The 27,672-nt window shown below is 41.3% G+C and overlaps 1 protein-coding gene across 1 annotated transcript; it reads right to left on the bottom strand.

Annotated features, from left to right (window-relative positions):
- Positions 1 to 704: 704 nt before the first annotated feature.
- Positions 705 to 10,857, bottom strand: LOC116674604 (fibronectin type III domain-containing protein 7; the record flags this gene model as incomplete). Its single annotated transcript, XM_032506987.1, has 10 exons — positions 10,798 to 10,857; positions 10,466 to 10,487; positions 9,049 to 9,309; positions 8,690 to 8,956; positions 8,236 to 8,505; positions 7,352 to 7,612; positions 6,422 to 6,679; positions 4,881 to 5,141; positions 2,283 to 2,543; positions 705 to 965 (listed from the first exon to the last, which is right to left on the bottom strand). Coding segments are annotated over exons 1-10 (2,182 nt in total), but the record flags the coding sequence as incomplete, so codon positions are not given.
- Between the last annotated feature and the right edge of the window lie 16,815 nt (positions 10,858 to 27,672).

Here is a 27,672-nt window from a genome sequence, read left to right as displayed (position 1 = left end):
GGGAGCGAGAGGGAGGAATGACATGCAGCAAAGGGCGCTGGCGGAGTCAAACCCGCTGAATGAGGAGTAATCCTACATATGGGTGCCCGCTCTACCAAATGAGCTACCTGGGCGCCGGCATTTTTTAATTTCATGATGATTTTGATGGATTTCTTTGTGTCTGGTGTTTTGCACTACCGTTCCCAACTCTCATGGGTTATAAGAATCCTAAATGACAGATGTAGTGCTCAAACTTTATTATTTACAGTCTCAAAATCTGTTACAAAAAGGGTCCCTCTCCCTTTCTCAAAATACAACTCGTTTTTTACAATCATATAGCCAGAAGAACTCATCATAAATAGGTCATTTTTTGTAAACAGTACAACTAATAAGCCCTCAAAACGGGACAATAAATCAAAAAAATGAACCTAATTCTTAATTTCAGGTCCTCTAATGTTAATGTGCCTGTGCACACAGACATCACATAGACATCATTGTCTTTTGCTTAAATTATACTTAACACAAAGTTCTACACAGAGCCATTCTTTATGAGACAATAAGTTCGTAATTTTGGTTTGCATCATATATCAAGAGATCATTTTCCTCTATACACGTAAAACGTTTGACTCCTAATCTCCTGAATATAACATAAGTAAGCCTGTTTTGGGAAATGTAGGACACAACAATCATCATCATCTGGACAGAAAGAGTTCTTAATGTACTACCTGAGTCCATGGTGATAGGTGTGGAAGTGGACGGACAGTTTCCATCATTGTAGGTGACGGTGACGTTGTACGTCTTCCCACAGACCAGAGACGGGATCTTACAGTTGTTGACCGCGTTGCTGGTGCAGGTGAGCTGGGCTCGGCTCTGATCCTCTATGGTTGCCGTGTAGACCCCTGTGGGCTGATGGTTCTGCCAGACTATCAGAGCATGGTTGGAGGGACAGACTCTGAACGCCTCAACGTTGGTTGGAGGACAAGGAGCTGATCGAGAAGCAGAAGATGTGATAGGTTGATATTCATGCATGTGAAAGTTAAAATGGAGTAAACCATTCAGAAATGTAGTTAATTTGTTAGCTTAGGTTTGGGAGCAGGGCCACGTCTAAAACACGCTTCTAATCACCGGACAAACCTACATACACCATGCCATGCAGCAGCCTCGTTATCTCTGATTGCTTGACCCCCCCCTCCCGTTCCCTCCTCTTCAACCTTCCTTCTTCTCTCTCATCCCTTCCTGTTTATCCCGGTGTGCACCTCTGTCTTGTCTCTTCTTGGGGGCCTGTAAACTGTTCGGGCACAAAACTGGTTCCGAGACAGAACCCCCACTCTTAGACTCCTTCACCCGGTCATCATACATCCTCCCAGACCAGACATCGGACGACATCCACAATAATTCATACATCTGCACGTTCATAGCGTTCATCTGCACATTCATAATGTTCATTAAATCTTTAAACTAACATGGTGTGGTCCATGCTAGTGAAGGAGCTTCGGAAGTGTCACCATGAAGTGGACCCTAGGGTACAGGAATAGAAGTGTCTCACAAATAAGGAGTTGTGTCAACAGATTAACTGACCCCTGCAGGACAAGAAGACTATAAGAAACACAGTTATTCTGATGTCCACTGTTTACTCTTGTTTGACATCGTGTGTGGACAGAGTCGCTCACTGTGTCATTAAAGGTCGTCACAGTTTGAATAAAGCTGCGAATGATTTGAAATCCTTGGACTCGTCATCTTTAAAGTCTTCATCATCGTCTCCCGATTTCAACCCTTTATCAAGATGTAGTCGATTAGACGTAGAGTGCATCCGATTGTTTGATCACATTTGCACAAGAGGTTCTGTTTATGTTTGAGTTTTGTTTGAGAAATCTTTTTACAATATTAATTGTAAAAATCTATATGAGGGTGCCATATCTTCAAAACGTCTGAGGTTCTGTCTTTACTCTTAAAACAACTGCTGTCCATAACAAAGTAACGTGAGAGTTAATCCACCAGTTGACTATTTGCTTTTGGTTAGCTTATGCCTTAATTGTAAGATAATTTATGTACTTTCCTGCAAATAAAAGACCCAGCTTCTTGCCGTTTTTACATATCTTCTGTCTCAAATATCTATCTATCTTACTATCTGTCTCAATTCTGTCTATATTGACCATTGAACTTTCAATAAGGGCATTATAAATCTTTGCAATAGCTCTACTCTTGTTCTTTTCCCTATTGTTTGATATAACGTCAATTTAGGTAAGTACAAATCTTCTTCCTGACAAAACATTCATGAATCTAAATCGTAGCCCCCTACCTACCTGTCGTGAAGGTGACCTCGTTGCTGGCGCTGCTGTTGCACTCCAGGTTGGTGCCGATGACGCTGGCGGTGTAATTCTGTCCACATCTCAGGCCTTTGATCAAGCAGTTGGTGCCCATCGAATTGCAACTGTGCGAATTCCCATTTCCATCCTCTGCAACGGCGATGTAGAATATAGCACCGATGCTCGTCGTCCAGGTGACCGTGGCAGAGTCTTGGCTGCAGTTGACTGATGCTGAGGCATTGATGGGGCTGCAGGGAACTGGACAGAAGGGAAAGAAATGTGTTTAAGGCAAATATTGTTGTGGTTTGGGTTTTTTGTTTGGGTTTATTTTCCTTTCTTTGACCTCCTTGTGTTTTTGTCTCAGTTTTCTCCGTGGTCTTGTGTTGCTGGTCCTGTCTTGTGTTCCCCTGTGTCTGTTTGTTCTACTTCCTGTTTTATTTTGATAGTGTAGTTTCCTGTCTCAGTCTTGTCTAATGTGATTCACCTGATGTCTCACCCCAGTGTTCCCTTTGTCTTACAAGTGTTCCTGATCCTCGTTTTCCCGCCATGTTCCTGTTATCCTCCGTGTGTTTCGCCTTGAGAAATCCACCCTGTTGGTGCGTTGCCTTCTCTGTGTCTGGTTTGGACCTTTTGTTTGGACTTCTGCCTCCCCTGTGCCAGTTTGCCTTTTTTGCTTGGCCTTTGCTTTTTGCTCCCTTGTTTTTGAACTGTGTGAAATAAACCCCTGTTACCGGCTCCAATCTGACTCCTCGTCTCTGCAATTGGGTCCTCATTCCTGCCTCATCATGACAAATATCTCATTAAACAATCCAGGCAGAGCATCAATGATATCATATGTTAGTAGACTGTAAGTGTTCAGTACTTTCCCTAGGATTGAGAAAGACTTGGGTTCACATATTTGGAAGGGGGTTTAGTGTGATGGTTTGGGTGTTTGCTTTCTTTTCTTTTCCTCCGTCTTTGGTTTTTTCGTTTGTCTTGTCTCCTTGTGTTTGTGTCTTAGTTTTCTCCCTGTCTTGTGTTCCCTTGTGTCTGTATGTTCTGTTTCCTGTTTTATTTAAAGAATGGTCTCTGGAAGTCTGGACTTCTTGTCTGTCTGATCGACCTGCCCCTCCCTGATGATAATGTAATAATGTATACTTTATTAATCCCACAAGGGGAAATACAATGTTTTCACTAATGTCAGAGTGGGGGGGCTGCCCGTGGAGAGTCGCCCCGAGCAGTTGGGGGTTGGGTGACTTGCTCAAGAGCACCTTGGCAGTGCCCAGGAGGAAAACTCTCCAGCTACCAGTCCACCACCATCATTTGGTCCGTATGGGGACTTGAACCAGCAACCCTCCGGTTAGGGACAGAGCTACTGCCACCCCCAGAGCTACTGTGATTCACCTGATGTATCACCTGTTCTCGTTACCTCGTTGCCTCTTGTATTTAACCTCTGTGTTCCCTTTGTCTCTTGTCAGATCGTTCTTGTAACTTTGTGTAGTGTTGTGCGTCTTCCTGACGAAGCCTTCCATGTTTGTTCCTGTGGCTTGTGTATCCCTGTGAGTTTTCCCTGCCTTTGCACCCCGTTTTTTGTCTTGTCTTTTTCCCCGGGTCCCCTTTTGGATTTGGCTATTTCATTGTTGCTCCATGTATTTCCCTTGGACTCTGGAAGTAATAAATCCTTGTTCACCTGCTCCAGCCTGCCTCCCTCATCTCTGCCACTGGCTCCTTATTCCGCTACCACATAACATGTAGAGGTCCTCCCTCAAGAAAATGTTACACTTGTTCAATAAGAAATTAGCAATTTCATATCATTTGACTATTTTTATTACCACAAGGCTGTAGTACTCTGAACGTACTCTGACTCAAGACGCTTTTCTGTCGTCTTGGACTTGTTGGTATTTGGACTTGGATTTGTCTCCGCCTCGGGCATTGGACTTGCCAAATATTCTAGTTGGCACCGTAGGCTTTTGTACAAAAGTAACTTCCTCCGTCAAAACAAAAGCATTGACACTTGTTCAGAAAACAGGCCTTAAATTCTAAATCAATCTAGAACAGGCATTGAGAATCATCTTCATGTTGGCCAAAGACATAACGTCAGCAAGAACTTTGTACCATGAATTCTTCTGGACAACATGTAATTAATAATATTAAAGCATGGGAACATTTCCATTTTTATATTTGAAGTAATATGGCCTAATTTGATCCTATAGTGTGTTACTCTGCATTTTCTTTTTTATTATTACAAATAATAAAGAAAAATTATCATCTTAAAAGGATATAATGCCTCTCACATCAAAAGTTATGAACCGAAAAAGTATTTTTTTTTCTTTCTGGGTATTGACTGTCTCTCATTTGGACTCGGTCTTGACTTGGTCTTGACCTTGTATTAGCCTTGTATTACCATATCTGTGTGTAAAATGCTGAAAAAGCTAGAGCAGATAATAAATAACAAAACTTAAAGACCAAACTTGCCAAAGTAGTCAACCAGGGACCAACCACATGTCATTAGATCTGAGAATGGCCTTTAGTTAGTTTTAATGCTGATGTTAATTCCCATTCTTTCGGCTTTGGTGGTGCCGATGACGGCTGTCTCCCAGAGCTCCCAGTACCTACCGGTCTGAGCTATATCTCCCAGGACCTGGTCAGTGGAGCAGTAGTCATTGGAGGCGGTGATCCACACGCTGAGGTGTTCCCCACACGGGACCCCGTTCACCGCACAGCTGTTGGACGAGGTGGTGCAGTTGTAGGTTTCTCCCGTGTTATCCCGGGCTTCTACCGTGTAGGAGAGAGCCCCGGCAGCAGAGTCCCAGGTGGTGATCAACATGTCGGAGTGACACCCAGCTCCTGTCATCACATTTGATGGTAGACAAGGAGCTGGAGGAAAGGAGAGAAACAAATCAAGTTTCTTGTCCGGTTTATTCCATGTGTATATAAATAAAAAAAATGTAAAAGAAATCAGATTGTTTTTGGGGGTTTATTTCAATTGCTTTGAATTCACGATCAAGTGTTATTTGAGAACAAGTACGTATGCCAGTAGGCTACTGTAGCAAGTCTTATTATTGACCTCATTAATATATATTTAAGCGTTATACATAGTATATACCAGTAATTATGCAGATCAAGTTTGATCATTTTATGGATGTCATCAGCAGTTAATTAAAGTCCGTCACTGAAAGATAAGACATTTTGCAGATGGCAGTATTATGTATTCAGCAAAACTACATTTTATTAAATTATCTTCCACAATCATGTATGTTGTGAGGCTAAATACTTTCTCTAAATAGCTCGGCTGGGTTTTTAGAAAATTTTACTCAAATATGACAAAATAGTGCATTTGTCGGGGACTAATTTCAGCAGTGGATTAATACGCACTTGGTGCAGGACGGTGTATGTGGGATTGGCTCAAATTCCGCCGGATATATCTCTTTTTTTGGCTCGATGTCTGTTACCTTCCACTTTCTTTGTGATGAAATTCCAACCTCTGGTGGATTTCTGAGGACTATGGTTACCTGGTCCTCAGATCTCTGCAGGGAAAATCCAGACAGCTAGCTAGACTATCTGTCCAATCTGAGGACTAGGGTTACCTGGTCCTCAGATCTCTGCAGGGAAAATCCAGACAGCTAGCTAGACTATCTGTCCAATCTGAGGACTATGGTTACCTGGTCCTCAGATCTCTGCAGGGTAAATCCAGACAGCTAGCTAGACAATCTGTCCAATCTGAGGACTATGGTTACCTGGTCCTCAGATCACTGCAGGGTAAATCCAGACAGCTAGCTAGACTATCTGTCCAATCTGAGGGCTAGAGTTACCTGGTCCCCAGATCTCTGCAGGGTAAATCCAGACAGCTACCTAGACTATCTGTCCAGTGTGTTTTCTGTTGCACGACTTAAACCACTTTTGAACCTCTATTTTGCAGTGGTGCGTTTTTCTCCCATCCCAGAATGCTTTGTGGACTAGCCGGACCCTCCTCCGCAACGCTGTGGAGGAAAGTCTGGCAATGCGATGAATGACGTTAAATTACTACATTGCCCATGTTCATTGTAATGATGGAACACATCAATCACTGAAATGATCTTATTACAATTTCAGTAAAGTAGAAACAGATACTTTATTTTGGCCATCTATGTTAACAAAACCAATGAAATCCTACTCACAGGTGCTGACAAACTCAGGCTTGCTGACTTCACTGTTACACTCGCTCACGGCGTACACAGTGAACGTGTAGAACTGACCACAGTCCGTATTAGTGAAAAAACACGCGTTGTCTTCCGTCCTGCACGCAGTCGTTTTGCCAGTGTTGTCCACAGCCATTGCCTCATAGTAGAAGGTTTTGTTGGTGTGATCCCAGCTGAAGACAATCACGTTGCTGGAGCACTTGTGACTGGTTGTAGGATTGGCTGGAGCACAGGGCACTGGGGGGATGGAGGAATTAGACATTAAAGCACAATCAATGGGGAGGAAATTAAAAAATAAATGTGTGGAACATGTCCTGAACCTGTTGAATGAGGGGGGAGAAGATAGGAATGCAGTTTATAGTGACAGGTGCATTTTGTGAAGCACTGTACTGGTTTAAAAGTAGCTATTTAAAGCTGATTCATAGGCCAGAATGTTCAGTTTTTTCTTATTTGAAAGTCCCATGTGCTGAAGAACCTGAGCTTTGAGTCATTTTCTCATGGACCTCTTTGCAGTATTCACCACTCATTTCTGTGTGTAAAATGCGTGCGTCTCCTTCACCTTTTCACTTGTCATAGCCGACATTTGAGATAGCGCCTTGTCTTCAATAGGCTGTTAAGAGCTTTAGATTGACCGGTGTTGGATGGCAGGGCTTGGTGCCCCTAATGAGGCGCACTGGTCAGGAGAAAAGACCATGGGACACCATAGGAGGAGCCTAACCAATTTCCCACAGGTTATACTGTACTTATGTAAGGTTCGTAACAAAGAGCTCAGAGTATGTCCAGAAGGTGCACTGTACATGCACGTGGTAAACATATAGACAGGTTATGAGACACAGGGAAAGGCGGAGACAATACAAGCATTAGAAAGGGAATGACAGACAAGTACAAGCCACATTTCGTAGTTTTCACCTGTCTCAAACAAAAAGGTGGCATTGGAGGTGATTTCGCAGTCGTTAGAGATGGCTGTCACATGGACCTGGTACTTCTCACCACATTTGAGCATGGGGATCCGGCAGCTGGTGGAGGAGGATGTGCAGTTAAGGGACCCGCCGGTGCTATCAACGGCCACTGCCCTGTACATGTTGGCCCCGAATACCAAATCCCAAGTTACCGTAGCAAGGCCACTGGAGCAGCTGTAGTCCACAGAGACGGTTGTCACCGGGTCAATGCCTGAAGAATGAAACGTCAACAGAATGTTTCTAGGCACCCTCAACATTTTTTATAGGGTGGCCAGAAAACGGAAAAACTTGGGGTGGCACACCAAAACCAAAAGCTGTGAAGTGTGTATTCAGCATCTCAGAGACCTTTGCACTTAAATACGATCAAATACAACATATTTTTGTATGTTCTGTATGTTTTAAGCAGCACTACCGCAAATGCCAAAGTTGATTTGGATTTTGGTTATTGGTTTCATAACAGTTTGTTCTAATAGGTAGTTAGACGCATCTGTTGTCAGATTGCCCCGAAACATAAGAACATTAATGACGTTAAGGCCAACAAAATTAATCATATTTTTCCATTCATGGCCCATAGAACATACAATAGATATGTTTGCTGCATTAACAAAACTTGATGGTATTTTCCACATTACCGCTTCAATACCTTTCTATTTATATGGGTTGATTTAGGATTTTCACACATGCAGTAGTATTTGGGGGTCCCCCCCAGACATAGAAAAAGTTAACCCTAACCCTAACCCAAGCTAACCCTAACCCTAACCCAATGTCAACACAACACAATAAAAAATTTGCGCATCCAATGTGACAAATGAACTCTATTGCTAAAATACTCACTGGAAGTAGTGTGCATAACATTTGAGGCCTCCCCAGGAAGTAGGAAGATGTTGACAGAGGAGACTCCAACTGTGTAGGTGGAGCAGGACTCCAGATTGACAATTTCCATGTATGTGGCGGAAGTGTTTCTGATGACCGGGGCTTTGCTGGGGTTGTATTTGTCCCTCACGGTCACTTGATAGAGCAGGACTTTGCTTACAGGGCTCCAAGTTATTTTGGCTGTGCTCCTTCCCGTTGATATGAGAGTCAAACCCGTTGGCGGCTGCAGCACTTCCAAGAGAAAATACACTTCGTTAATCTGATGCATTTACAAATCCTTATGTAAGTGTAAAGGATTGACTTACACAAAGCTTGCTGTTTAGTGGTTTTCTAAGAGGTATTCCATAAAATGGTTCCCATGTGACTAAAAATCAACAAAACCAGCATCTTCCACCAGCACGTCATGTGCACTTACACGTCGTGATTGTCCTTGTGTTACTACTGGCACTTTTTCCGGCACTGTTTGATGCGTAAACGTAACAGTTGTACGTTGTAGAAGGAGTTAGGTCGTTCACTTGTCCGTTCAGGGTCGTGAAGGTCTGGCTGTATGATTTTGGGGGCGAACCAAACAACTCCACCACAAACAATATGTAGCTGTCCGCCCCTATCACGCTGGACCACTCGAGCCTTATAGATGTACTGGAAAGGGCTCTGGAAGAGGTGATCTGAGCTGCAGCAGGCACTGTGGGAATGTAAGATAAAGAACATTATCCAACAATTGGATTTTTTTGTTTAGTGTAACTGGCAGCTTAAAAAAAAAAAAAGTGCTTTTACCTGTTATGGTTTCTTTAACATCTGTGCACACGATATTCATAAACTCAAAGACCTTCAGTGTGACTTGATAGACAAGTCCAGGTCTCAGCCCCTGAATCAGCCTCTGTGTCCTGGGTGCAGTCTGCGTCACAACCACTGGGGCGAAACTGGTGGAGTTCACGACTCTCAGGGTCAGTGAATACACCGAAGCTCCGGGGTAGCTGCTCCATATCACGTTCAGTGTTGATGCTGACGGAGAAGTCACTGACACGATATTACATCCTAGGAAAAGAACAAAAGAAGAATATTATCTGTCCAGGAATGTCATTTCCATATTCTTTTAGATTAAAAAGGTAAAATTAGGTTTACACTGAGCATTTTATACATGCTTTAAGATAGAGTTTCAATTTATTTAAAAAAAAAAAAGATAGCAACATACCCGACTATGTGTGCCTCAATTGTGAGCACACTGAGGAACATTTTAAGTAAATTATTATCATGCTATGCTTTCAAAAATTAAACTGTTTCTTAATAACATTGATAATAATTACAAAATATGATGTATGTGCTTTTTCTGTTATCAAAATGTCCCGTTGCATGCTCAGAGTTGTGCCACAATTTTAATTCAACAGAATAACTTTGGGAAAATGAAGAATTGTTTGCTGTTTTGTAAAAAAAAAAAAAAGAGAGAAAGAAAGAGAGAAAGGTTTTAGCACTAATAAACATATAGCAGTTGATCTGACTGGTAAACAGGCAGCTATTATCATTCAGTCATTCAATTAATCAAATCTTCCATCCATCTGATCCACCTCGAGCCTTTCTGTTGTCAGAAGTGTCTTTTATTTTGAAGGGGAACTGCTGAAGAGCACTCACTTCAACACACTGGCTCATCTAAAGGTGTCCTTAATTAACATCCATACAATGCAAGATCAATTCACTTTGAACACTTTTGCTTTTCTTTCTTTATTTGCTACATTTTCTTTATTTTGTAAGTTGGGTTAATAACTGTAGTTTCACAAAAAGGTCCAAATCTTTGTTGGATTTACATTTTATTGTGTGCATATTTTGAGACCACAGTTTTCCAAATGAACTATATATATATATGTATGTATGTACAGTATATGTGTATGTATGTATGTATGAATGTGGTGTGTGTGTGTGTGTGTGTGTGTGTGTGAGTGTGTGTGTGTGTGTGTGTGTGTGTAGATATGTATGTATATATGTATGTATGTATATGTGTATATATGTATGTATAAAGATGTGTTTATGTATGTATACATACTGAATATGTGTGTGGGTATACATATGTATGTGTATGTACATATGAAGATTTACTGTGCTAATCATTCATATCAGTATATGTGTTTCACATCAGTGATGGACAATAGAATTGTAAGCATATAGAAATCACATCAACAAGAACATAGAACACACTCACCTGCAGCCAAAACTTGTTGTGTCTAAAAAAAAAATACAAAATATATTAGTTAGAAATTATTACAAAATATGACCAAAAAAAGAATGATACAACTAAAGCATTTTTAGAAAAAATAAAAAAGTGTACCTGTATAACAGACAATAGGAGGATCGATGAATAAAACATCCACATCTTATCCATTGTGATCACTTCCATACGTTCTGCACCCTGCCTCTGATCTGAATTCTTTATAAGCTGCTCGCTGTAGATCAACTTCATGGGAACCAATCAGAACGTCTTAAAAGAGGACAGGTATGCCTGTGGGCTCCCTGTAATCATGAGAAGGAAACAACCTTTTGGTGGATGGGGGGGGGCGGTGGGGTCTCATTATGCTCAAACTCCACGTCCTCCATGTTCCCTGTATATTTTTTATTTCTGTAACTCTGGAGTCTATGTTTGCACAGGACTAACTCAGCTTTGAAGGTTACATAGAAAGTGAGTTTTCTCCAAATATCTATATTTTTCTTAATAAAGATTACTTCCTAGTATATCAAACAGGATTTCCTTGCTTTTAAGGAATATTACTGTATGACATACTGAGTGGCTGAAAAGTGAACTGAACTCTGCCACATCCTTCCTGAATTGATGTCATGTTTTTTGGCACAGACTGTTGCCAAATAATATTTAATATGTTAATATTTTGGTTGTAATTTTTTGGGGGGAATTGATTGTTTTCCTATTAGTTTTTGCACTAACGTACCTTTTTCATAAACAGCACAAAATACAAATTCAAAGATCAGACTTCTAAAATCCCATCTAAAATTCCCAAAAAAGAATCACATCAAATATGAAACATCAAACATATCTTCTGTGCAGTTTAAAGCCATCTAACAATGAATTACATGTGTTTTACCGGTTTTTAATGCTTATGATTGTTCTGTTTGTACCTGTGTTTTATCTGCTTAACTGATTTTGTGTAAAGCACTTTGAATTGCCCTGTTGCTGAAATGTGCTCTACAAATAAAGCTGCCTTGCCTTACTAATTAGCAAGCATAAGACTGTTCCAAAGTGCTTTACAGGAAGATTACATAGGAAATATATAAAGTAGGAAGAATAGACACCCAGGTGCAACTGTTCACTTTAATGCCAGCAGCCATATGAGAGAGTGTCTCCTTTTCAGGTACAAAGATGTAGTGGATTAAATGTCCTTTTGAATTGTGGTGACTTTTTCACATTTTTGTTGTGAAGGTATCCAGGTTTAGAAATAAGAGCACATCAGGTTAAGGAAAATGGTCCAGGCATGCACAAATTATAGATAATAATAATAATAATACATTTTATTTAAAGACGCCTTTCATGGCACTCAAGGACGCCGCACAGGGAATTCATAAATTAAGAACAGCAAAACAAATACTATACAACAGCAAAACAAATACTATACAACAGAAAAACAAATACTATACAACAGCAAAACAAATACTATACAACAGCAAAACAAATACTATACAACAGAAAAACAAATACTATACAACAGAAAAACAAATACTATACAACAGCAAACAAATACTATACAGCAAAACAAAACCAAAACTATACAACAGAAAAACAAATACTATACAACAGAAAAACAAATACTATACAGCAAAACAAATACTATACAACAGAAAAGGCGGAGCAACAGACATTTAGGTGGAATACGCAGTTATAAACAGATGTGTTTTTAGTTGTGATTTGAAATGGGGGAATGAATCAATGTTTCTGAGTTGGGGGGGTAGTGAGTTCCAGAGACGGGGAGCAGAGCGGCTAAATGCTCTGCCCCCCATGGTGGTGAGACGGGCGGGGGGGACAGACAGGTTTATGGAGGAAGAGGATCTGAGGGAGCGGAAGGGAGTGGGACGCTGGAGGAGATCAGACAAATATGGGGGGGCGAGGTTGTGGATGGCCTTGAATGCTAATAGAAGGATTTTGAATTTGATACGGAACTGGACCGGGAGCCAGTGGAGCTGTTGGAGGACAGGAGTGATGTGGTGGATGGAGGGGGTTCGAGTTATGATGCGGGCAGCTGAATTCTGGACCATTTGAAGTTTGTGGAGGGATTTGTGAGCGAGACCGAAGAGGAGAGAGTTGCAAAAATCGAGACGGGAAGTGACGAGACTGTGGACAAGAATTGCAGCAGTGTGGGGGTAAGGGAGGGGCGGAGGCGATGGATGTTACGTAGGTGGAAGTAGGCAGACCGGGTAATGTTATTGACATGGGGTTGAAAGGATAATGTGCTGTCAAGGATGACACCCAGACTCTTAACCTTGGGGGAGGGTGAGACGGAGCAGTTGTCAATTGTGAGAGAAAAACCGTCTGTTTTGGAAAGAGTGGCTTTGGTGCCAATGAGGAGAACCTCGGTTTTATTACTGTTTAATTTGAGGAAGTTTTGGGTGAGCCAGATTTTTATTTCAGAGATGCAATCCGTAAGGGAGGTGGGCGGGAGAGTGGACGAGGGTTTGGTGGAGAGGTAGAGCTGGGTGTCATCGGCGTAACAGTGGAAGTGAATGTTAAATTTGCGGAAGATATTGCCGAGGGGAAGCAGGTAAATGATGAAGAGTAGGGGCCCCAAAACAGAGCCCTGGGGCACACCTGAAGTGACGGAGGAGGGAATGGATTCACAGGACTTGAGTTGAATGAACTGTGTGCGACCAGAGAGGTAAGATGTGAACCAGTCTAACGGAGTGTGGGTGATGCCAATGGAAGATAGCCTATTGAGGAGGGTGGTGTGACAGATGGTGTCAAATGCTGCACTCAGGTCGAGGAGGATGAGGATGGTGAGGAGTCCAGAATCAGCTGCCATGAGGAGGTCGTTGGTGATTTTGATGAGTGCTGTTTCAGTGCTATGGAGGGGCGGAAACCGGACTGGAACTGTTCATACAGGTTATTGTGGGATAGGTGAGAATGGAGTTGAGAGGCAACTGTTTTTTCAAGAATTTTGGAGAGGAAGGGAAGATTGGAAATAGGACGGAAGTTGTTGAAGTTGGATGGGTCGGCACCAGGTTTTTTCAAAATAGGGGTGATGGCAGCAGTTTTGAAGGATGTAGGGACGGTTCCAGTGGTAAGGGAGGAGTGGATGATAGCAGAGATGAGGGGGGACAAGGGAGGGAAGACAGGCTTTAACAAGTTGGGTGGGGAGGGGATCAAGTTTACAAGTAGATGGCTTGGAATTCCGGGTGAGTTCTGTGATTTCTGAAATAGTGGGGAGACGGAAGGAGGAGAATGAGTGTGTGGATGAATGAAGGTTATCTGAGATGCTGAGGTGAGGGATTGATCCAAGATGGGTGAGGTATTTGCAAATATCAATACTCTGCAATAAACTGGATCCAAAACATGTAGCCACTGAGAAGACGCATGCATGTAACATACATCCTGACAGTTAAACACAGCCATAAAGGTATGGTCAATTCATGAGTTGTAGTCATGGCGTAGCAGGGGAATGCAGGGCCTTACAGGGTGTGGCAGAGCATAGCAGAGGCACTGCTGGGCGTAGTAGGATGTAGCAGACCATAGCAGGGCACTGCAGGGCATAGAAGGATGTAGCAGAGCATAGCAGGGCACTGCTGGGCGTAGTAGGACGTAGCAGAGCATAGCAGGGCACTGCAGGGCGTAGTAGGACGTAGCAGACCATAGCAAGGCACTGCTGGGCGTAGTAGGACGTAGCAGAGCATAGCAGGGCACTGCAGGGCATAGTAAGAAGTAGCAGAGCATAGCAGGGCACTGCAGGGCATATAGGATGTAGCAGAGCATAGCAGGGCACTGCAGGGCATAGTAGGATGTAGCAGAGCATAGCAGGGTATTGCAGGGCATATAGGATGTAGCAGAGCATAGCAGGGCATAGCAGAACATAGCAGGGTGTATTAGGGCATAGCAGGGCGTGGAGCAGGACCACGGGGACAGCTGCTACCATGATTTAGATGCCACCCAAATCCAAGGAAAACTGCGGGGGGAAAAACAAGGATTCTGGAGATTAAGCTCCCCAGAGATAGGTTAGTAACAAGCATTTCTGGGACAGGGATGCACACATATGGAAAGAGAGGAGAGAGGAGCTCAGTGTGTCAAAAGAAGTCCCCCCGGCATTCTAAAACTATAACAGCATAACTAAGAGCTGGTCCAGGGCAGACCTGAGCCACCTCTGTAAGGGTTGGCCCGAGAAGAGAACCGTGTCTGCAGCTATACACCCTCCCCCGCCGGCCTACGCAAACGCTGCAACTCCTCACTCCCTAACTATAAGCTTTATCAAAGAGCAGAGTTTAAGTTTACTTTTAAATGTGTATGCATTCAAAGGCAACATGCTCAACTGTTAAAGCTTCAGTAGGTAACTTTTTTTTAAATGTATTTTACCACCGTTCAAGCTCTAGATTGCTAGAGCTGCGTGAAGCTGACACCCTACCCACGTCAAAAAATTCAGCAAATAGTCTGAATGGTTAGTGCTCCGTTTGTGCAGGTTTGTGCCGTTAAAATTTTCGTTTGTGCAGTTTTGGTTTCTGAGATATTAAAAATTATTTTTTAGCTCCATCTAGAGTTCACCATCCCCCCATATCGCTCCAAAACAAACCAAAGTGGGCTAGTTCGTTAGTGCTCCGTTTGTGCAGGTTTGTGCCGTTGAAATTTTCGTTTGTGCAGCTTTCGTCTTTGAGATATTAAAAATTATAATTTTGGCCGATGACGTCATCCGCCCCCATTTTGCTCCAAACAAGAAAATCTGAAGAATTAAAAAGAACTAGCCCACTTTGGTTTGTTTTGGAACATGATAGGGTGACGGTGACGTCATCGGCCAAAATTATAACTTTTAATATCTCGAAAACAAAAGCTGCACAAACGACAGGTTTAACTGCACAAACCTGCACAAACGGAGCACTAACGAACTAGCCCACTTTGGTTTGTTTTGGAGCGATATGGGGGGATGGTGACGTCATCGGCCAAAATTATAACTTTTAATATCTCAAAGACGAAAACTGCACAAACGAAAATTTCAACGGCACAAACCTGCACAAACGGAGCACTAACGAACTAGCCCACTTTGGTTTGTTTTGGAGCAATATGGGGGGATGGTGAACTCTAGATGGAGCTAAAAAATAATTTTTAATATCTCAGAAACCAAAACTGCACAAACGAAAATTTTAACGGCACAAAACTGCACAAACGGAGCACTAACCATTCAGACTATTTGCTGAATTTTTTGACGTGGGTGGGGTGTCAGCTTCACGCAGCTAGTGCACTGCTGCTTTGCTAATCGCGGAGAAACAACTTTTCAGGATAACTGCAAATTTCTCGAGTGACACCTGCTCAGAAAACAAAGACGGGCAAACAGAAGAAGACCGATGACGAAAAGCGAGCTAAAAAGAAAAGAATTAAACCCGAAATCGAGCCCGAAATAAAACGAGGGTCAACATCGGGGCGGGTTTTCAGAGGTGGAGGGAGCTACGCCTCCTGGAAGGATTCAACACGGATTCTGAGCTAGCGTTAGCCACATTTCTGCTCGACATGTAAGTATCCCTGCTTGATTTGTTTCATTTTTTAAGAACTACACAACTAAGATATCGATGGTTGCAGTACACTTTCAGTACACTGGTGATAGCGCAAATCTCAGTTTATTCTGTAGCTTGTTGCTAAGTCTAACATTTAGCTTGTTAGCTTGTAGCACGGCAGGAATGTTTTAGCAGGTGAAGATTAACTTTACTTGCAAACTCCTTCACCCTCAGTATAACTAATATTGTTTCGATGCCTACATTTAGTAAGCCAAAATGTTTTTTTGTCAATCACAACACATGTAGCTATGGTTAAACTGCTTTTATTGTGCGCTGTCCCTGTCAACGTTTGGCAAGGCAGAATTCTATTTTTGATTATTTTTTAAACACGTTTTCTTCCCACTCAGGATGTAATTTGTAAATCAAATGTCTGACACGGATTCTTTATGCTCCTTCAACAGGTCAGACATGGCCCCAGACACAGAGGCACGTGAAGGAATCGCCTGTCAGTCCAGATCAAAATGTTCAGTATTTCCTTGTGCAGGAGTACTTGGCAAAAAAAGCTGATTTATTTGACCATATGCTAATAAAACCTAAGACATATTTCTAAGATGTTGTTATTCCTTGGCTTATTGAGCTTCCTCACTGATTCATCATTCATACTGAAAGTTTACTGTTTTAAATTGATCCAAAAGGTAATTCAGTATTGTGAACACGTGCTACTTTTGTTCTCACAAATGAGCGATTACATAAAAACTAATTTTAAACCCTTTTATTGAAAAGAATTTACAACACTTGTAACATATTTTAAATAAGCAATTTTTTTACATAAGCTATACCCTCCTCAGAATAAATCCCCTGTACTGTCCATGAGGATGTGGAAAGCATCGGTGGCCCTGCTTACTAAGCTTGCGCGTTCACGGTAGGCCCCGCTGTGAGGGAGGAGCTGTGGAGGGGGGGCTGTAGCGCAGCAGAGAGCAAGGGGGAGGGACCTGTAAGGTGTGCTTGTTCAAATGTTTAGGCTAAATCCACGTTTTCTCAGAACTCCCCACTGCGGCTTTAAACCACAATTCCAAGTATTTCAGATCAATTTAGATAAATAAGAGTATCATCAGCTTAAAAACATTTAAGCATCACATCATGTTCTAATGCTGGTTACATAGATGCAGAACAATGGCGGTCCGACACCGTAAACCCAGATTTAGTTGTAATTAAACTTTCAGTGGTCAAATTCATTACTAAATCACATTAGTTGTTTGCAACAATCAGCTTAAGTATGCAGTGCACAGAGAATTTACAGAAGAGATAACTTAGGATGTTAAGTTTCTGTACAGGAGGAGTGGAGTCATTTGAACTGAAGATGAAAAAGGCTCGTGGGAAAAAAACATGTTCTGAAAGTTTTCTCTTTCTTCAGTGTGTTTCAATCATGTTTTGGTAATGTTTTGGGTGTGCATTTATGTCATCTGGGTCTTAGGTTTGTAAGGTTCATGACCGAGACCTGGGTGAGGACTGATGGCCTTTGGGCAGTGAAGAAATGTTTAGAGACATTTACACAGGTTGGAAATCAGTAACTTGGTTTATATGTTGGAATTTACAGTTTTACATGTGCACTGTCTACTCATTGCTTATATGGAACAAACGTATTAAATACATTATTCCTACAACTATATTGTCATGACAGTTGAGGTGGTTTGGGAATCTGGTGAGGACGCCTCCGGGGCGCCCCCCTAGGGAGGTGTTCCAGGCACGTCCAGCTGGGGGGATGCCTCGGGGAAGACCCAGGACTAGGTGGAGGGATTATATCTCTAACCTGGCCTGGGAACGCCTCAGGACCCCCCAGTCGGAGCTGGATGTGCCTCGGGAAAGGGAAGTTTGGGGTCCCTTGCCGGAGCTGCTGCCCCAGAAACACAATACCAGATAAACGGATGAAGACGGATGGATGGGTGGATGGATATATTGCCATGAAGAAAAAACAGGAGCAATATTATATAGTATATATTTTATATAATATGGATATTGTTTTTTGCATATATAAGGATAGAATGAAGTTTCATTAGGTTTTACAGTAATTATAATGAACATAATCTAGACCTTTGGGTAAAATCCCTATGTGCACATCTTATAGTACTGATAATACTGATAATAACATGATTGGGAATTTGCATTAGTTACTTAAGATTTGGAATATAATTAGGACAAATTGATAAGTGCACATTTGTCTTATCCGTCACACACTTTCTGAATTAAATATTAACATTAAAAATGTTGTCACACCGGTGGACAATATTTGGGACTACCACACAAAAAAGTTAATTAAATACAAAATAAATAAGGAATTAGAAAGGGACACATTCAGTTTTTAATTATTCACATATTAAGCTATATAATTACAGTATATGTCCTTTGACATACGTTTTATAATTATATTTTTTTCCACTTTGGATTTGAGTTTACGTCAACCACCCATATATATGTATTAGTGCAACGAGTACCCTAATGTTTTATATTAATGTTATGTTTTTTTTGCACTTTCAAAGCCATAGTGAGTAGTTTCTGTCTCCCCCATGAGGGATTCTAAGTAATGACAACAAAACTGTTGGAGCATCCTCGTGATACAAGCCTTCCGTGATTGGACGAGGTAAATATCTTCACTAAATGTTTTGAGCGCAAAAGTCGCCCGATGACACCGGTTTCTGAACATCCTGAGAAATACAACATTGAGTTGTGTGGAGCTGGTGGAGTCTTAATTAGCTTTGTATCAACTCATTTGGCGATACCTTGAATGTAACGGCTTTTCATTGATGAAAAAAAAAGTTACACACCAAAGTTTTAACTTAACATGCTTATTTTAGAACACATGACTTCAAAACAGCTCAGTCTGTAGGGAGTTGTGTTGGGAACCGCAGGGTTCCACTTTACCACCTCTTATGCAAGGCACTAAACCCCTCCCCCTCTGACATAGCTCCATTTGTGCATAAATAGGTCCTGAGCATGTGTGTGTATTTCAGGCCTGTGTGCAGTGATTCTAACAAAGTGTACACAGAGTGTAAATTGTAATTTCCCCACTGGGGATCAATAAATAGTATACAATTTATTTAATTTAAATTACTGACTGCTCTGTGGTAGTACAACTTGACCTGTTAAGTTTCCCCTTGTGTAAAAACTGTTGAAGGCAACGTGTTTCCGCACAAATTTCCAGTAAAGTCCCCTAAAATCCCTGGGGCACACCACAGATACTGTCAAGAAGGTGGAAGTGATACTTTCTACATACTTTGGATAGGTCAACAAATGCAGCTTCATTATCTGGGAAAATTCCTGTAAAAAAAACTCACTTCTCGACATTATGAATTATTATGAAGAGCATGTTTCAGGAGAAATGGAAATTACAGATTTCATTAGTCTGGTGTAATAACTTAATATACGTATATATGTAACACCACATTTTTAGAATAGTTATACTGCTTATTATTGTTGCAGGAGAAAGATTCCTTGGGCTGTTACCTGGAGTACACGTCGACTTTTAGATAATAGTAAGGCCAGTAAGGTCTATGTATTAATTTCCATTATTTCCCTATAATCCTTTGTTGTCAAATAGGCTTAAGAGCACATTGTCCTTAAAGCTACAGGTATGAAAGTTCATGTAAAGCTGAAATATAACCCACAGACTGAAATGTATCCTGTTCAGCTTTATTAACATTAACTTTTTAACTTTTAGGAAACCCAAGGACACTTTAATACTCATATACCTTTATTACCAGCTAAATTGACTACAGGGATGTTCATAATACTGTATGTACAGCATCTCAATTTTAATATAACGTACAGTACTTTAATGGGATAGCTTGCAGTGTGTGACAATCGGTCTTGCTGTCCTCTATGAGCTCTACCCGGCTGCTTGTCTTCAGCACTATACGCCTCGATGAACATGCTAATTATTATGGTGAAATGTATATCCACCTAAGTGTCAAGTAGCGTGTGTCTGCCACGTGCAGGAACAAAACATACATGCAAAAAAATACATGCATGTTTTTTTTAATTTACCAAAGTTATTGTTAGTGAAAGTCCACCACTGGGAATTCTGGTCACTCTGCTTGTTTTGGTGGTAAATATGGTGTTTGGATTTAGTTAGAAAGAAAGAAAAATGTATTGTGCTGGACAGGGGCGGATTTAGTCATTTTGAGGCCTAAGGCAAACACAGACATGGGGCCCTTCACAACCCTTGTTCTCCCACTTTTCAGTCCTTATTGATCTGAGAAAGACATGCTCTCTGTCTGACAGCTGTTTTGGCCAGAGTGCTGGATCATCTTCAATCATAACACATTGATTAGGGTGACTGCTACTCAAGGGGTCTAGTTGCTGAGTATTATGTGTGTCACAATTGTTAGAAGTTGATAACTAAAATCGCGTTTTGTCGGATCTCTGAGGAAAAGGAGGCTGAGGGTTAAACTGAGAATTGAGAAAAGGTTTATGCAACAGCAGTGATGAAGATGATAAGACAAAGACAAACATGATACAAACAAACATAGTAACACTGCAGCTGACAGCGGACTGATCCACGCTTCCCCTGATGGAGTCACGTGAAAAGCAGTCCTGAAAAGTCCTAAATCGCACACTTTTATCCCATACACCTTGGGGCGGTTCCTTTTCCCCTGGTGCACTCAAATCCTTGCTCATTGGTCCGTTGTTGTCATGTCAGCAGATCTAGTGCATCTTTGCTGTCCAATCAGAACCCGCCCTCTACACCTCCGGGGGTCACCCCTTGGTAGCAAAGCAAATGGTTCTGTCGTGCAAATGTGAAACTCTGACATCAACATAGTCCAATCAACATTGTATTGTTTTATCCTAGACTAAAACCCCAGGGGACAGGAGACAGAGGACCACCTTTTGTTGCATAGCAGGAAGCCCCTTTCCATATGTTAATTGCCAGACTTGACCTGATCAACTCTTTACAGTCAGAAGGTGGGGGGAAAATGGGGACAGATGTATGTGTAACCGATTGGTAAAAGGTTGGTCATGTGAACTGTCACGTGACCAAGGCGGAAATAAAAGCTCCGCCGAAAGAGCTGACTGTCTCTTTGTCTGCTGCTGTTACCTGGCGTGCTGGGTCGGGCCGAGCGTTTGCGGTGTGTTGTGTGTGGGTCTCGGCTGCTACAGCCAAAGGTGAGTTTGGTGACATGTTTTGCACTTTTGTTAGATAACTATAAAGGTTCTAATGTCTGTCTGTTTCGTTCGTACAGCCAAAGCCAAGCCAAGTACGCAGAGTCCGAGTGTCACTGCTGTTTTGCCTTGCCCGTGTTTTAGTTGTTTTATGTGTTATTGACTGTGTTTTTGCCTCTTTAGTATCTTTTTGCTTCAGTTAGACTGTGTTGTCTATTTTGGTATTATTTTATTATTAACTTTTAACTGATAAAGCGCCCGTGTTTTTGGTTTGTTTTATGCTTTATTGATTGTGTCACACGGTTGTTTTCGGGAGAACGTGGTCCAAGTCTGAGTGTGGTTGTCCTTGTGACTTTTAACTAGGTCATAGGTTTGATGAAAATTGGTGGTTGTGTCAATTGGTGGTGTTAAAATAACTAACTTCGTGTTCGTTAAATCTCTGAAGAAGGAAGGCTTGGGTCCAATGAAAGGTTAACACAAAGATTTATTAAATAAAAATGATAAGTCAAAGCACACAGAATTACGCTGCAGCGGACTAGAAAAAGTTGTTTACACCCGAGAGTTACACATCTCTTTCTGCCCCGAAATCTCGTCTCCCCCCTCCTATATTCCTTCTACTCCAGGGGCGGTTCTCTTCCCCCTTGTGAGTAAAGTCTCTTCTTATTGGCTCTTTGTTGCCATGGTCACAGGTAGGTCGTGTTTTGTTGGTTTCTTCGCTGTCCAATTGGGAAGGACATGCTCTAACCCCCTCCTTTGGGGTAGTTTTCACACACATAGATCAAACGTGAATTATCATGTTAGTGAGAAAGTCTAACATAATACAGTGAATCAGCACTCCAGTGTCTTATCTCAGTCTAGGACACCAGGTGGTGGAAGACAGGAGGTCTCTTCCTTCCTGTGGAAGAAACGGTGTCCTTCTAAATGTTAATTGTCTTTTGTTCTAAGCCATATGGCAGAGACCGTGGGAGAGAGGGGGTAGGTTAGTGAACAGAAAGGCTTGTTTGATCTACCTTTCTTGAGACAGGCAATGGTAATTTACACAGAATGATATGGAGCCCACACCACTGAATCACTTGATTAAAATCATCTTTTCAAACCCTACTGCAGCATACATCTTAAAACATAAAACATGTATAATTACATGGTAATGAAACATTTAAACTTTATTTTATTCAACAGTGGATAACAGGTGGTGAAGTATAACAAACTGATTTTAAATATATTGCATGGTTTTAGTGTGATTTGCATGTGGTGGTTTTATTGATAGTATTTATTTAGTTATATAATCCACCTGCTGCCACTGTAGCAACCAATAGTTTAACAAATTCCTTTGCTTTTTTTCTAAAATTTATAAAGTACCTTTTTTTTACCAGACTAACTTAATTTCTCCCAGACCCTAAACATTTGTGTCTTTTGTTTTCTTTGTTAGATTAGTGGCGTTATTTGGTCTTTTAGTAACTGTTAGTTTTTATTTCTTTGAATGTACAATAAATCATTTGCATAGTCATACCTAACAACGTCTCTGATTACTTTGTGGCCTGACCTGCGTAGTGGGAACCCCTGGGATTATTAAAAATCAAATTCATATGGTAAACTCTTTGGGTGAAAGTCCCAAGGTGGCGTTGTCTAAGTGGGAATTATTAACTTTGGCTAAGCCCTCCATTGGGCCTGGTTACATATGCATAATTTTCTAACCTGGTTCCTTCAGACATTTTAACTTTTTAAAACTCAACACCATCTTTGTCATTGCCATAGTTATCATCATGGACAGTGAAAGCAGCAGTTCGTTGCCATCTCCATTCGAAGGATCCTGTAAGGTTGTCTTGTATGTAGCCCCCGCATCGCTAGAGCAACCTGGGCTGACGCTGCCGGTGGGTAGCTCCTCAGTGTTAGCATTGCTAGCACAAGCACCGGCTTCTTGCTGCTCTTTAGTAACGTTAGTCAGTTGCCGTCGTGAAAAAGGTTGTTACCTTTGGAAGTTTTGCTAAAAACTTTCTGCTTTCTTCCCGCTTCTTCCTTTTTTTTCAGAACCACTTCGGTAGCTTCCCTTCATTTTTCAGCCGTCTGTTAGGGGTGGGCGGATCGATCTAAATATCGATAGTATCGATGCCAACCCTGGTATTGGTATTTGATCGATACAACTGTAATTGAATCGATATTTTAATTTAGATATCTCTCCTCTACGTTCACTATACTTTGCTTGTGTCTTCCACCTTCCTGAGCAAACGCCGCTTTCACATCTTGGCCCACATTGCTCCTCCTCCCCCTCCTGCTCCTCTGCTGTGATTCGTTGTTGTGTCGTCACGTGACTCACTGACACAACGCGCAGAGGAGCAGCGACTCGCTGTATTCATTCTACAGTGCCTAATAACTAATAATTTTGTGCACTTCAATACATTAATAAAAAAATATTGCCTAAAGAATTGATCATTCATTCACCTCAGAAATAATGAAATGCTCTCCCCTACACAAAAGTATTTTTTTTAGTAAAAAGTATCGTATTGGTATCGGTATCGGCAATACGGACCTTATATGTATTTGGTATCGGATCAATACCAAATTTTGCAGTATCGCCCACCACTACCGTCTGTAGCCTCCAGCTTAGCGCATGCTGAGCCGTTTGTTCACAAACACACGCAGATGCGCAGAAGAATAATGGAATAGTCCAACGTAGTGGGGACTGGGGGGAGTTTCTCATCATGAATTAAACAATTGGATAGCACTTCAGCGTATCAATGTTTAGAGATATAATGAATTGCTGAAAAGTAAGACAACAAATCGTAACCATAAGTTTATGAGGCGTTTTACGGGGCCCTTGGTAGCTTGGGGCCCCAGGCAATTGCCGACCTTTGCCTAATGGTATGTCCGCCTCTGGTGCTGGATATTGTTTGTACGAATAATCCAAACAATGATTTACTTTCCCTAAGATTTTAAAAATCCAAAAAGTATTGGCAAAAAACCCAGAATAAAATGAGATAAAGTGCACATTAGTTTGATAAAGATATGGATACTTTACAAAAGTGTGAAACTCTTTTCATAAAGTGGAATGAAAATCATAATTAAGCTTCAGTTACAGTATACAGGAAACTGCTACTTTGGATCCATAGTGGAGAAAGAGACCTGATAAAACACTCAAACATCAAGTCGCATTTTTACTGCATCATTTTTGGACTGAAGAATACACGACACATGATAAACCTCAGATAGCATTCTCTTCGTCAATTTTCATAGCGTCCTTTGTCAATACTGTATCTGAATATGCTAATAAAGCCCTTATACTTGGACTTAGAAACAATGACTGGAGAAAACAAGAAAAGAAAAAAGCAAATCATGTGACAGTATCACATGTACAGAACAATGGCACCTACAGCAAATCCATGATATCCATAAATAAAAATATATATGTATGTTATATAACATAAATATTGCACCTTTACTGTCACCCTCCAAGACATCCCTCACTCCTTTCCCACTTATTTTCGCACGGGTTTTATTAGTTAGCCCGCTGCGATCGCGAGCCAAACCCCGATAAGCGGTGGAAGATGAATGAATGAATGGATGGATGTTTGGCCCAGCGATTAATAACACATCCACCTGCTTTAGTGTATGATTATGCATGAACAAATGTGACTCTGAAGAGACATTATAATGTGCAGGTCCATCTAGCAAATGTAATCCGTTGCCATCTTGGCTGTGTATGTAGCGAGGAAGGGTAGAATAAATGAGACAGATGACCTCCTACTCCCTACTCTTTGTCTTCACTGGGACACTGAGACAAGCAGTGTGAAATAGATAAAAAGAGAGAAAGACAAAAGTTTGACCAGCTGTCTGCATTGGCGGTCCTCTTTGTCCATCAGACTGTATCAAAACCGGCTCTGGATTTGAACTGGCTTCTATCCTACGTTGGTCTGCCTTTGTTTGATCTGCAGGGAGAACTGGCTACCAGAGCGAGATTGTTCCCCGCTGGTATCGAGAGACAATTGAGTCTCTTTTTCATAGCGATTTATTGATTACATCACTCGCACATCTGTCAAAGAAGAAGGGTTGCTATTCTTTCTAGGTGTGTGTCTGCAACTGAATTAAAATGATTCAAGCAAACATATCAGTTATTGATATTTCATAGAATCCAATAACAAGTTCTCATTTCCTTATAAAGGAGTGATCATCATCATTTCCAGCCTGATCATCCCCCCCTGGATAGTGGACTCATGCAGGGACATATTGGTACCACTTTTACCCACACACACCTGAACAAAACATCTTCTACTTTCTAAAGAAAACCCACACAAGACGATTGGCTGCCCAATGTTGTAATGCATAAAAGATGTGCTTTATTGTTATCTGTCAACAGAGAGACAAACAAATCCAATGAAAGCATCAATCTGATCACATGTATCATCCACGGGACTTGGCATGCATGACTCCGGGCTGGCGTTCAGTTTCTATGCTCCTCATATCTGGAACAAACTTCCAGAAACCTGCAGATCCGCTGCTACTCTCAGTTCTTTTAAATCAAGGCTGAAGACCTTTCTTTTTGATGTTGCCTTTCTTTAAAATGACTGTTCTTTTCTTTAAGGTTTGATTTCTTATGCTGCACTGCAACTTTTATTCTTGTGTTTTATGCGTCTTAATGTTTTTATTTTTTAACTGTCTATTCGTGTGTTATACTGGTTTTTAATGCTTATGACACTTGTGTCTTGTGGTTAGGGTTAGGGTTTTATACAGAGAAAGACAGAGAAAGACAGAGAAAGACAGACTCGAAGGGTAGCACTTTAAAGAAAAAGTGTGAATGCGTAGTGTCGAAAACAGACACGAAAGGCAGCGCTAGATCGGCTTAATTAGTGTGAAGAAGAGTCCAAGGAGACGAAAGGTAACGTCACTAAAAATAGAGTTGTGAAGGGTAGGGACACTGAGGGTGATCACGAAAGGTAGCACTAAAATTGACTAATTAGTGTGAAGGTAGTCTCAAGTGGGTTAGGGTTAGGGTTAGGGGGTTAAGGTTAGGGGGTTGGCGGGTTAGGGTTTTATCGGTCTTAATGTTTCTATTGTTACCATATAATGTTTGTACTTGTGTTTTATCTGTTTAACTGATTTTGTGTCAAGCACTTTGAATTGCCCTGTTGCTGAAATGTGCTCTACAGATAAAGCCGCCTTGCCTTGCCTAGTGAGATGGATACCTGCAGCCTTACTTTTAACTGACCCTCGCCAACCAGTTTTACATCCCAGAGGCATGTCATACAGCCGCCTCATGGAGGCCTTCTACTTGGAGAAGTCATAATCTTATTTTAATTGATTTTGCTTTTCAATAACTATTGCCGTGATTCATTTTACCTGGAAGGTTTACTGTGAAGTTTCTATTTCTGCTCCTTTTCATTTATCAACCATTGTCATTAACATGTTGAGGTTACATCAGGTCTTATAATAAAAGGGCATTGATTAAACATGAGGAAAAGCAGAACAGAAGACAAAATAACATGCAGCTTATTAAGTAGTAATTCAAATAAATTGGATAAAAGCCCATGGTATTTATTTAAAAGCCGCCTTTTTGTATATTTCAGTGTTTCAATTCGTGTTTTTACCCCCTATTTTTTTTCAGATTTATTCATATTTATTTATGCAGCTTTCCTCGCAGCAGCAATAACACAATATATATTTCTTTTTGGTAGATTGGATCTTCACAGTCTTCTGTCCATGTTGGAGGGTTGGTTAGAAAAAGGTGGGGACGTTGGAGGGGTTCACTGCAGGCAAGAAAGATGAGAGGGAGAAATGATCACCTGGACTCGGTGGGGAAACCAGTTATTACACACATCCCATCATAGCTTCAGAACTGATTCATCCCACTTAGTAAGTGGTTGTTTCATGCGAAAAAAACTTTCCTCGGGTCATTTCATATGCACAAAGCAGAATACAGCTGTGTCATACTGAGTCAGAGGCTATTGAATATCTTCTTATTTATCATCACAGACATAATAATATGGCCGTGTGACGTTCCTGCTGCAGCTCTCCGTCCTTGTCGTCCTTTCGCTGAGTCATGTTGCTTCATTCTCCTGCCCGTGATTTATGGACAGACACGTATCGAGTAGGTAAAGACAGGTAGAGATCAGCCTCACCTGTACTTGCCTGTACGCTATATGTTCCCTCAAACATTCACATCTATTGTAACACAAGTGCACTATAGGCACAGTTGATTTATGGAGGCTTGTGTTGCTGTCATAAGATACCCTTATGATAAGCAGAGATGGCAAAAGTACTCACTTCCTGTACTCAAGTAGAAGTAGAGGTACTTGTGTTAAAAATACTCTGGTAAAAGTAGAAGTACTGATTTAACTTCTTTACTCAAGTAAAAGTAACAAAGTACAGGCTTGGAAATTGACTTAAAGTATAAAAGTAAAAGTTGCCTTAGAATGAGAAAGCTCCCTGGACCAGACAGATGTTACTAGAGAGACGCTGAGAAACTACAGTGGACGTGGACAAAAGGCTCTTTATTCTTTATATTGCCTACATTTGACATGGATGTCTGCCAACATGCCCAAAACAAGCCTGTTTTTTTGTGACAGAGACTCC

This window comes from Etheostoma spectabile, unplaced genomic scaffold, assembly GCF_008692095.1.
Source record: "Etheostoma spectabile isolate EspeVRDwgs_2016 unplaced genomic scaffold, UIUC_Espe_1.0 scaffold00000832, whole genome shotgun sequence".
NCBI classification, from domain to species: domain Eukaryota; kingdom Metazoa; phylum Chordata; class Actinopteri; order Perciformes; family Percidae; genus Etheostoma; species Etheostoma spectabile.
The sequence above is the reverse complement of the archived record's forward strand: the minus strand, read 5'-3'. Positions and strand labels throughout refer to the sequence as shown.